The sequence below is a fragment of the Amblyraja radiata genome, chromosome 5, assembly GCF_010909765.2.
Source record: "Amblyraja radiata isolate CabotCenter1 chromosome 5, sAmbRad1.1.pri, whole genome shotgun sequence".
Classification (NCBI taxonomy): Eukaryota; Metazoa; Chordata; class Chondrichthyes; order Rajiformes; family Rajidae; genus Amblyraja; species Amblyraja radiata.
The window spans coordinates 71,139,304-71,151,031 of record NC_045960.1 but is presented as its reverse complement, the minus strand read 5'-3'; the positions used below and the strand labels follow the sequence as shown (position 1 = coordinate 71,151,031).

Here is an 11,728-nt window from a genome sequence, read left to right as displayed (position 1 = left end):
CAACGGTAGTTAGTATACAGCCTTTAGTGTTTTTAACTTGCAGTAACAAAAATAAATGTATTGTAATTGAAAGGGCATTTGCTTTTGAACTTATTACGGGAAAAGCAACTTTGTTATTGGGAATCTGAAATTCGACCTTAACCTTCTTTTCCCCATTGACTTTACAACACTAGGTTCCCTAAGGCATTATCGCGTTAAAGCAGAACCAGTATTGTAATATGAACAAACGAGAACGTTTTGAAGTTAATTGAATGCACAATTGAGACAAAGCTGATTTGATCTGAAGTTACAATCGAGAGCAGTTCTGCCTGCAGTGTCCTAATCTATAATTATGATGGGGAGCTGTGAGAAAGAGATACAATTAATTCTGAAAAAAATGAAACAAAATATTATCCGACACCGCAGAGCCAGCGGAAGAAGTGTCAATGGCAAGTGTTTTCTTCAAGTAGTCGTGGCCGAGTGGTTAAGGCGATGGACTAGAAATCCATTGGGGTCTCCCCGCGCAGGTTCGAATCCTGCCGACTACGGTTAGTGTTTTTTGACAATTACTGATATTTTGCTAAGAATTAAATGCCAATGTGTTGCAATAAATGGTGAAGTTATCCCGCCCCGAGCCCATTAGTTTTTGGTGATTTGGGTTATGTTTTAAATGGATTGCATTGTGTGAAGTGCCTGGGTGCTGCTTGCTGCGCTGACTTGGTGCCCAGACTGGGCTGGGCTGGGCTTCGCTCGCCTCGTCCCGTGACTCACACAGGCTGTGGAGCAACTGCAGAACCTATTCTAGCGCCGCCCGTCTCCGGCAGTTACATTACCCCCCCCCCCCCCCTCTCTCTCTCGTCTCCAGTTCACCGCTAACATGTCAGAAGGGTTGATCACATCCAGGTAGGGGCAATGGTAGGGACGTGGGAGGCGGTGTTTGTTGTAGTCGCATCGACCCCGCCTTTCTCCGAGTCCTCCCTACACCGCCGCCACCTCACCCGGGCGCTGCATGCAAACCCACCCTTCGTTCTCGCCACTTATCGCAGCTGATCCAGGCTATTGATAAAGCTGTCGGTATTGTGAAGCCTCGATGCTATTTTCATGCACCGGTCAAAGTTCACTCTGGGGGACAGGGGATGATGTTTGACATGTCTTCGTAAATGCAATTAAGTTGTTTTGCCATTGGACACGGCCACTTCAGTGTAGACTGGTCTACTGTGCACACAACTGTTTCCTGTAATATTCCTGGCCATTCGCGAAGGCCACAGGCTGGCCTGTCTTAATTAGAGAGAAAAAACAACAACACATTGTTACTGCAGGGGGCGATCTTCTGGGCTTTATACTGAGACAGTTTTACTATTTGAACATTTACAGAGTTTTTATGTTGGTGCAAGAATAAACTTGAAATGTTAATGAATCTTTTGAGCCTCAGAAACAGCTTCTTCCCTACAGCCATTCGGTTATTAAACACTATAACTTCAAAAAGCTCTGAACTACAGTGCAATAATAACAATAATAATATCATTGTTTTTTGTGTGTACGTGTGTGTATATATATATGGTCTATATATGTGTATTTGTGAGTATGTGTTAATATACACACTGACCTTGTTTATTATATTGTTTACAGTGTACTGTGTTTACATATTCTGTTGTGCTGCTGCAAGTAAGAATTTCATTGTTCTATCTGGGACGTGTGACAATAAAACACACTTGACTTGAGCTGTCTCTGGAACAAATAAGGTGTGAGATTCCCTACAATCCCGTTTTAATCTTTTGCATGGTTTAACATTGCTGTGCCTAGTTTGCATGTTTGAGTTTAGTTTATTGTCGTGTGTACTGAAGTACAGTGAAAAACTTTTGTTGTGTGCTAACCAACCAACAACAATATGTGATTACAATCAAGCCATCCACAGTGTACAGATACATGATAAAGAAACGTGAATAAAGTTTAGATTAGAGATACAGTGTGGAAACAGACCCTTTGGTCCACAGAGTCCACAATGACCAGCAATTCCGGTACATTAATACTACCCTACACACACTAGGCCAATTTTACATTTTATACCAAGCCAATCGACCTACAAACCTGTACATCGTTGGAGTGTGGGAGAAAACCGAAAATCTTGCAGAAAACCCACGCAGGTCACATGGAGAACATACAAACTCTGTAAAGACAAGCACCCATAGTCAGGATCGAACCTGGGTCTCTAGCACTGTAAGGCAGTAGCTCTACCTCTACGCCATCGCCTGGAGGGTCTCCAGTGAGGTAGATAGTAGTTCAGGACTGCCCTCTGGTTATTGGTAGGATGGTTCAGTTGCCTGATAACAGCTGGGAAGAAACTGTCCCTGAATCTGGACGGGTGCAATTTCACACTTCTGTATTTCTTGCCTGATGGGAGAGGGGAGAAGAGAGTGTGACTTTATCCTTGATCATGCTGGTCGCCTTGCTGAGGCAGTGTGAAGTGTAAATGCAGTCAATGGAATGGAGATTTGTTTGTGTGATGGTCTGGGCCGTGTCCACAATTCTCTGCAATTTCATGCGGTCTTGTATGGAGCTATTCTCGAACCATGCTGTGATGCACCCCATTAAAATGCTTTATTGCGGCTGTCACCCCTAAGCTGACTGAAGAGAAAAATGATGATCAAGATCTCAAATCAAGCTCTTAGTCCCCAAACAGCAGTAATCCCGGTCCTTCTGTATGAATCAGGGATGTGGATGATCTACAGTGTGCAATTCTGGAGAAGTGCCACCTGTACTTTCTCTGCAAAATCCTCTAACTCCATTGGCAAAGCAATGTCAGCATCCTCCCCAGGCCAGTGTTTCAAGCATCAAAGATCAGATTAAGATCAACTACATGGACCACATCAACCTGGTACCTGACAGCAGGTTCATTACAAATAAACTGTATTCTGAAGGTGGTTGTTGCAGGAAGTTTCCAGGAGTCAGAAAAAAATACTGTAAGAACATTCTCAAAGTCCCCTTAAAAAATTGCAAATATTTTCATGGGCACGGTCTGTAATTGTTTCTGCTCAATTCTGAGCATTCAGGAAGGGACTGTACATGTGGAATCTATGGTGGGAACACAGGAAGGCCATTGCATTTATATTTTGCGCTGCCTCGGCAAGACCAGCAGCATAATAAAGGACGGGTCACACACTGGCCACTCCATCATCTCCCCTTTCTTATTGGGCAAAAGGTATAGAAGTGTGAAAATGCACACCTCCAGATTCAGGGACAGTTTCTTCCCAGTTATTATCATGCAACTGAATCATCCCACCACAATTAGAGAGCAATCATGAACTACTATCTACCTCATTGCGGACCCTTGTACTATCTTTGATTGGACTTTGCTGGCTTTACCTTGCACTAAACGCTATTCCCTTACCATGTATCCATACACTGTAAATGGCTTGATTGTAATCATGTTTTGTCTTTCCGCTAACTGGCTTGCACGCAACAAAAGCTTTTCACTGTACACATGACAATAAACTAAACAGGGAATGCACACAATCTCAAAATGTCTTCCCAGCCAACTTGACAAGCACCAGCTGCCCTATATATGTACAAGTCTGTGGATCCTGCATTGGACACAACAGAGCCCATAGAATTGGATGCAGATCATTCTCAATGACACAATTATTACCATCAGGTTAGATTGGGATAATAAAATTCAGTATAAAACTGTCTAATGAACAGATTGCACTTTTCACAAATAGAGAGTTAATCTTTTGTCAGTAAAACATTCTTGACGTTGGGTGTAATTTTTTTTAAAATAAACATCAGGTGCAGGGATGATGATTTTTCACCTGCACAGTTTATTGCTGTGAGTTTATATGTTAAGGTGAAATTTGAATTTAATGCTATAGAGTCTACATCTTTTGTTGAAATTAGGAAATGTGTTATTTTAAACAACTAAAGTGAAGTATATTGTATGCCCTTCTGTGATGCTTAACAGCTCAATCTTGTATGAGCAGTGTAATAAGATGAACACCCAGTATATCTGGAGCCTTTTTAAACTGATGTTCCTAATTGGTTTTGACAATGAATCCTTAATTGTAATTTTATCCTCATTGTAGAACAATCCAGAATGTGGCTACTGGAATAGACCTGTCGGTCCCGGACTATCATGAGATCCATGGAAAAATGATGTCTGGCCATGTTGAGTATCAGATTGTTGTGGCCACTCATCTGGCCTCCTTCAAGTCCGCAAAGCACAAGACTAAAGATGTTGTTCAGTTTGTGGTAAGTGACAAAGAAAAATTCACAACACACATTTGATTTAGTTGTGGAATAGAAACATAGAAACATAGAAATTAGGTGCAGGAGTAGGCCATTCGGCCCTTCGAGCCTGCACCGCCATTCAATATGATCATGGCTGATCATCCAACTCAGTATCCCGTACCTGCCTTCTCTCCATACCCTCTGATCCCCTTAGCCACAAGGGCCACATCTAACTCCCTCTTAAATATAGCCAATGAACTGGCCTCAACTACCCTCTGTGGCAGGGAGTTCCAGAGATTCACCACTCTCTGTGTGAAAAAAGTTCTTCTCATCTCGGTTTTAAAGGATTTCCCACTTATCCTTAAGCTGTGACCCCTTGTCCTGGACTTCCCCAACATCGGGAGCAATCTTCCTGCATCTAGCCTGTCCAACCCCTTAAGAATTTTGTAAGTTTCTATAAGATCCCCTCTCAATCTCCTAAATTCTAGAGAGTATAAACCAAGTCTATCCAGTCTTTCTTCATAAGACAGTCCTGACATCCCAGGAATCAGTCTGGTGAACCTTCTCTGCACTCCCTCTATGGCAATAATGTCCTTCCTCAGATTTGGAGACCAAAACTGTACGCAATACTCCAGGTGTGGTCTCACCAAGACCCTGTACAACTGCAGTAGAACCTCCCTGCTCCTATACTCAAATCCTTTTGCTATGAAAGCTAACATACCATTCGCTTTCTTCACTGCCTGCTGCACCTGCATGCCCACTTTCAATGACTGGTGTACCATGACACCCAGGTCTCGCTGCATCTCCCCTTTTCCTAGTCGGCCACCATTTAGATAATAGTCTGCTTTCCTGTTTTTGCCACCAAAATGAATAACCTCACATTTATCCACATTATACTGCATCTGCCAAACATTTGCCCACTCACCCAGCCTATCCAAGTCACCTTGCAGTCTCCTAGCATCCTCCTCACAGCTAACACTGCCCCCCAGCTTAGTGTCATCCGCAAACTTGGAGATATTGCCTTCAATTCCCTCATTCAGATCATTAATATATATTGTAAATAGCTGGGGTCCCAGCACTGAGCCTTGCGGTACCCCACTAGTCACTGCCTGCCATTGTGAAAAGGACCCGTTTACTCCTACTCTTTGCTTCCTGTTTGCCAGCCAGTTCTCTATCCACATCAATACTGAACCCCCAATGCCGTGTGCTTTAAGTTTGTAAACTAATCTCTTATGTGGGACCTTGTCGAAAGCCTTCTGGAAGTCCAGATACACCACATCCACTGGTTCTCCCCTATCCACGCTACTAGTTACATCCTCGAAAAATTCTATAAGATTCGTCAGACATGATTTACCTTTTGTAAATCCATGCTGACTTTGTCCAATGATTTCACCACTTTCCAAATGTGCTGCTATCCCATCTTTAATAATTGACTCTAGCAGTTTCCCCACTACCGATGTTAGACTAACTGGTCTGTAATTCCCCATTTTCTCTCTCCCTCCCTTCTTAAAAAGTGGGGTTACGTTTGCTACCCGCCAATCCTCAGGAACTACTCCAGAATCTAAAGAGTTTTGAAAGATTATTACTAATGCATCCACTATTTCTGGAGCTACTTCCTTAAGTACTCTGGGATGCAGCCTATCTGGCCCTGGGGATTTATCGGCCTTTAATCCATTTAATTTACCCAACACCACTTCCCGGCTAACCTGGATTTCACTCAATTCCTCCAACTCCTTTGACCCTGCTATTTCCGGCAGATTATTTATGTCTTCCTTAGTGAAGACGGAACCAAAGTAGTTATTCAATTGGTCCGCCATATCCTTGTTCCCCATGATCAACTCACCTGTTTCTGACTGCAAGGGACCTACATTTGCTTTAACTAATCTCTTTCTTTTCACATATCTATAAAAACTTTTGCAGTCAATTTTTATGTTCCCTGCCAGTTTTCTTTCATAATCTATTTTTCCTTTCCTAATTAAGCCCTTTGTCCTCCTCTGCTGGTCTCTGAATTTCTCCCAGTCCTCCGGTATGCTGCTTTTTCTGGCTAATTTGTACGCATCATCCTTCGCTTTGATACTATCCCTGATTTCCCTTGTTATCCACGGATGCACTACCTTCCCTGATTTATTCTTTTGCCAAACTGGGATGAACAATTTTTGTAGTTCATCCATGCAGTCTTTAAATGTCTTCCATTGCATATCCACCGTCAACCCTTTTAGAATTAATTGCCAGTCAATCTTGGCCAATTCACGTCTCATACCCTCAAAGTTACCTTTCTTTAAGTTCAGAACCATTGTTTCTGAATTAACAATGTCACTCTCCATCCTAATGAAGAACTCAACCATATTATGGTCACTCTTGCCCAAGGGGGCACGTACAACAAGACTGCTAACTAACCCTTCCTCATTACTCAATACCCAGTCTAAAATAGCCTGCTCTCTCGTTGGTTCCTCTACATGTTGATTTAGATAACTATCCCGCATACATTCCAAAAAATCCTCTTCCTCAGCACCCCTGCCAATTTGATTCACCCAATCTATATGTAGATTGAAGTCACCCATTATAACGGTTTTGCCTTTGTCGCACGCATTTCTAATTTCCTGTTTGATACCATCTCCAACTTCACTACTGTTAGGTGGCCTGTACACAACACCCACCAGCGTTTTCTGCCCCTTAGTGTTTCACAGCTCTACCCATACCGATTCCACATCCTGCAAACTAATGTCCTTCCTTTCCATTGCGTTAATCTCCTCTCTAATCAGCAACGCTACCCCACCTCCTTTTCCTTTCTCTCTATCCCTCTTGAATATTGAATATCCCTGGATGTTCAGCTCCCAGCCTTGGTCACCCTGGAGCCATGTCTCCGTGATCCCAACTATATCATAGTCATTAATAGCTATCTGCACATTCAACTCATCCACCTTATTACGAATGCTCCTTGCATTGAGACACAAAGCCTTCAGGCTTGTTTTTACAACACTCTTACCCCTTATACAATTTTGTTGAAAAGTGGCCCTTTTTGATTTTTGCCCTGGATTTTCCGGCCTGCCACTTTTACTTTTCACCTTGCTACCTATTGCTTCTACCCTCATTTTACACCCCTCTGTCTCTACGCTCACACATTTAAGAAACCCTTTCCCTTTAACTCCATCCTCCACTATCCCATTCGACACCCCACCCCCCTTATTCAGTTTAAAACCACCCGTGTAGCAGTGGCAAACCTGCCTGCCAGAATGCTGGTCCCACACCTGTTAAGATGCAATCCGTCCCTTTTGTACAGTTCCCCCTTACCCCAAAACAGATCCCAGTGATCTAAGAATCTAAATCCCTGCCCCGTGCACCAGTTCCTCAGCCACACGTTCAGGTCCCGTATCTCCCTGTTCCTGCTCTCGCCAGCACGAGGAACCCTGGAGGTCCTGCTTTTCAGCATTTTTCCGAGCTCTCTAAAGTCACGCTGCAGAATATTCATCCCCTTCTTTCCGACATCGTTTGTGCCGACATGCACTACCACTTCCGGATGTTCACCTTCGCCCTTGAGGATTTTCTGTACTCTGTCCGTGACCTCCTGGATCCTGGCACCAGGAAGGCAGCACACCATCCTCGCATCCCGTCTGTTGCCGCAGAAACCCCTGTTCGTACCTCTCACAATGGAGTCTCCTACTACAATGGCGTTGCCTGCCTTAGGCCTTTTTGGTTTTGGCTCAACAGCCCTATTCGCATCACAAGCCAGCCCGCCGCCCAGTGTAAACACCTCTTCTGTCCCGACTGCTTCTAAGTGGGTGAACCTGTTCACAAGAGGTACAACACCCGGGGAAGTTGGCATTCCATGCTTCCCTCCCGTTCTCACTGTCTCCCACCTTCTCTCTTCCAGTACCTTAGGTGTAACAATCGTACTGTAGGACTTGTCGAGGAACGACTCCGTTTCTCGGACGAACTGGAGGTCATCCACTTGCTTCTCCAGTTCCCCAACACGGCCCTTCAGGAGCTCTACCTGGATGCACTTCTCGCATTTGTAGCAGCCAGAGGCACCAGCGGTGTCCTTAACCTCCCACATACTGCAAGCATCGCACTGAATCAGCTTGCCTGACATCTCCTTCTTTCGTCTTTCCCTCTGCAGTGTTTTGCGTAGTCTCTTCTCCGAAGACTCTCGAGCCAAAGACTCACACTTTACTCACAGGGCACTTCCCTCACAAGGCCGCTCACTCACTGCCGCTCCCTAAGAGCAGTCTTACTTAAATTGACTGATAAATTGCCTGATTTACCAATTTACAAACCAAATTCCTCAGTTTTCAATTGTTTTCCCAGCACCGACTCACTTCTCTCCTCCCACTTGGGCTAGAGCCAATCAGTCGTATCTCTTGCTAATCTCCTCCTGCTGCTGCTGCTGTTGTTGCTCCCAAAGCTACAGCAGTTCTGAGTCAAGTCTGCCTGTCCTTGACCTGTACTTAAACTGTTTTCACTTCTCTCCTCCCACTTGGGCTAGAGCCAATCAGTCGTATCTCTTGCTAATCTCCTCCTCCTGCTGCTGTTGTTGCTCCCAAAGCTACAGCAGTTCTGAGTAGCTGAATAGACACACAATGCTGGAATAACTCAGTGGGTCAGGCAGCATCTCTGGAGAAAAGGAATAGGTGGCATTTAGGGTCGAGACTCGATCCTGAAACGTCACCTATTCCTTTTCTCCAGAGATGCCGCCCCACTTGCTAAGTTACTCCAAGATTTTGTTTCTGACTTCATTGTAAACCAGCATCTGCAGTTCCTTCCCACACATTAATTGTGGAAAGATCAGGTAAACAATAACAGATATTTTTGTTAAAGATAAAAGGAGTTTAAATGGTTCTAACATTGTTTGCCCAGGCCCTCGTAGGTTGCATGAGTAGCCTGACTGTTGTCACGCCATGAGGCACAGGTATACTCAACCTCCCTGGAGTCTTGGAATTTTACAGTGATGTACTCAAGTGTCTTATGTTTCCATTGAAATAGTCCATAACTCATTGTACTAGGTTATTCTTTATGACGGATGTGTTTTCAACTGTGCCAGCGGCTGAGGGAAATGGGGAAATTAGCAAGGAAGTGATGCTGAAGCCAAGGTCAGGTCATGATCTTATGAAACAACAGAACCATCTATGTCAGCACCAAAAGTAACCAAAAAGGTTGAGAAGGGAAAAGCTGTTGATGTTGTCTATATGGACTTCAACAAGGCATTTGATAGGATTCTGCAAGGTAGGCTGCTTTGGAAGGCTAGATGCCATGCGGTCTAGGAAGGGCTAGCTTACTGGACAGAGAATTGGCTTTGTGAAAGGAAGCAGAGGGTGATGGTAGAGGGTGCTTTTCAGACTGGAGGCTTGTGATTTATGCAATGCCTTGAGGATCAGTGCTGTGCCCATTGCTGTTTGTGGTTTATGTCAATGCTTTGAATGGGAATGTACAAGGTATGATTAGTAAGTTTGCAGGTGACACAGAAGCTGAAAATTGCATCAAGGTTAGATAGGTTTGTCAAGAAGGCTTTCAGTACATTGGCCTTTATCAGTCAGGCTATTGAGTATAGAAACATAGAAAATAGGTGCAGGCGGAGGCCATTCGGCCCTTCAAGCCAGCAAAGCCATTCAGATTCAGATTCAATCTTTATTGTCCTTGTGCAGTGTACAGTACAAAGACAACGAAATGCAGTTAGCATCTCACCCAGAAGAGCGAACATAGAATAATGAGCAATAAATATATATACGTACATACAGTAAGGTATGTATGGGATCATGGCTGATCATCCCCAATCAATAACCCGTGCCTGCCTTCTCCCCATATCCCTTGATTCTACTAGCCCCTAGAGCACTATCTAACTCTCTCTTAAATCCATCCTGTGATTTGGCCTCCACTGCCCTCTGTGGCAGGGAGTATAGAAGATAGATGTTGTGGTACAGTTATACAAGACACTGATGAGGCCAGTGGCGTGTTCAGTTTTCATTACCCTGCTATAGGAAGGATGTAGTTAAGTTGGAAGACGTGCAGAGAAGATTTAGAGGATGTTGCCAGGATTTGAGGAGTTGAGCTGTAGGGGCCATTTGAACAGGCCAGGACTTTATTTTCTGTAGTGCAGGAGGGTAATGGGTGATCTTATAGAGGTGTATAGAGGCATATAAGGTAATGAGGGGATTGGATATGGTGAATACAGAGTCTTTTACCCAGAGTGGGGAATAAAGAAAAAAGGACATTAGTTTAATTGAGAGTGGAAGGATTTAATAGGAATCTGAGGAGCAGGGTTTTTTTCACACAAAGTATATGGAATGAACTGAGAGTGGAGGCAGTTGAGGCAGGTACTACAACAACGTTTGAAAGATATTTGGGCAGGTACTTGAATAAGAAAGGTTTAGAGCGACATAAGCTAAATTTGGGTAGGTGTGACGAGTGTAGATGTGGCATCTTGGTCGGCATGGGTAAGTTGGAACAAAGAGCCTGTTTCCATTACTATGACTGACTAACGTCCAGTCTTGCTCCTATTTCCTATGTTCTTAGAGTTTGTCAAAGAGTCTTACAGTACAGAAATAGGTTCGTTGACCCATTATGCCCATGCTAACCATTCAATATCTATCTATAGTCAATTTTGAAGAATGTGAGAGATTTAGCAATAAACTATTGTGGGTGTGGGGAAATTGCTGCCTTTGTTAATTCAGATAATATTTACAGTGCCCTCCATAATGTTTGGGTAAAAGACCCATCGTTTATTTATTTGCCTCTGTACACCACAATTTGAGATTTGTAATATAAAAAATCGCATGTGGTTGAAGTGCACATTGTCAGATTTTATTAAAGGCCAATTTTACACATTTTGGTTTCACCATGTAGAATTTACAGCTGTGTTTATACATAGTCAGCCCCCCCCCCCCCCCCCATTTCAGGGCACCATAATGTTTGGGACACATGACTTCACGGGCATTTGTAATTGCTCAGATGTGCTTAATTGCTTCGTTAACGCAGGTATAAGAGGGCTTTCAGCACCTAGTCTTTCCTCCAGTCTTTCCATCACCTTTGGAAACTTTTATTGCTGTTTATCACCATGAGGACCAAAGTTGTGGCAATGAAAGTCAAATACGCTATTATGAGACTGAGACAAGAATAAAACTGTTGGAAACATCAGCCAAACCTTAGGCCTTCCAAAATTAACTGTTTGGAACATGATCAGGAAGAAAGAAAGCACTGGTGAGCTTACTAATCACAAAGGGACTGGCAGGCCAAGGAAGACACAGCTGTTGACAGAATTGTCTCTATAATAAAGAAAAATCCCCAAACACCTGACGGCAGATCAGAAACACGCATCAGGAGTCAGGTGTGGATTTGTCAATGACCACTGTCCGCAGAAGACTTCATGAACAGAAATTCAGAGGCTTCACTGCAAGATGCAAACCACTGGTTAGCCACAAAAATAGGATGGCCAGGTTACAGTTTGCCAAGAAGTACTTAAAAGAGCAACCACAGTTCTGGAAAAAGGTCTTGTGGACAGATGAGATGAAGATGAACTTATATCAGAGTGATG

The 11,728-nt window shown here is 43.6% G+C and overlaps 1 protein-coding gene and 1 non-coding gene across 4 annotated transcripts in view; both read left to right on the top strand.

The window, feature by feature from the left end:
- The first annotated feature begins 418 nt into the window (after nt 1-418).
- Nucleotides 419-11,728, top strand: part of hs1bp3 (HCLS1 binding protein 3) — an 83,177-nt gene continuing 71,867 nt past the window's right edge. For 2 of the 3 annotated variants that reach the window (XM_033021527.1, XM_033021526.1), the window contains exons 1-2: nt 727-882; nt 4,059-4,224. In XM_033021527.1, the coding sequence (XP_032877418.1) occupies nt 857-882; nt 4,059-4,224 (192 nt within the window). In that variant the 5' untranslated portion in view covers nt 727-856. Of the gene's footprint in view, nt 528-726; nt 883-4,058; nt 4,225-11,728 lie in introns of those variants that run through there. The other variant, XM_033021528.1, reaches the window with a different exon arrangement.
- trnas-aga lies at nt 446-527 on the top strand. Its single transcript has one exon. It is a non-coding gene; the product is annotated as a tRNA-Ser (tRNA).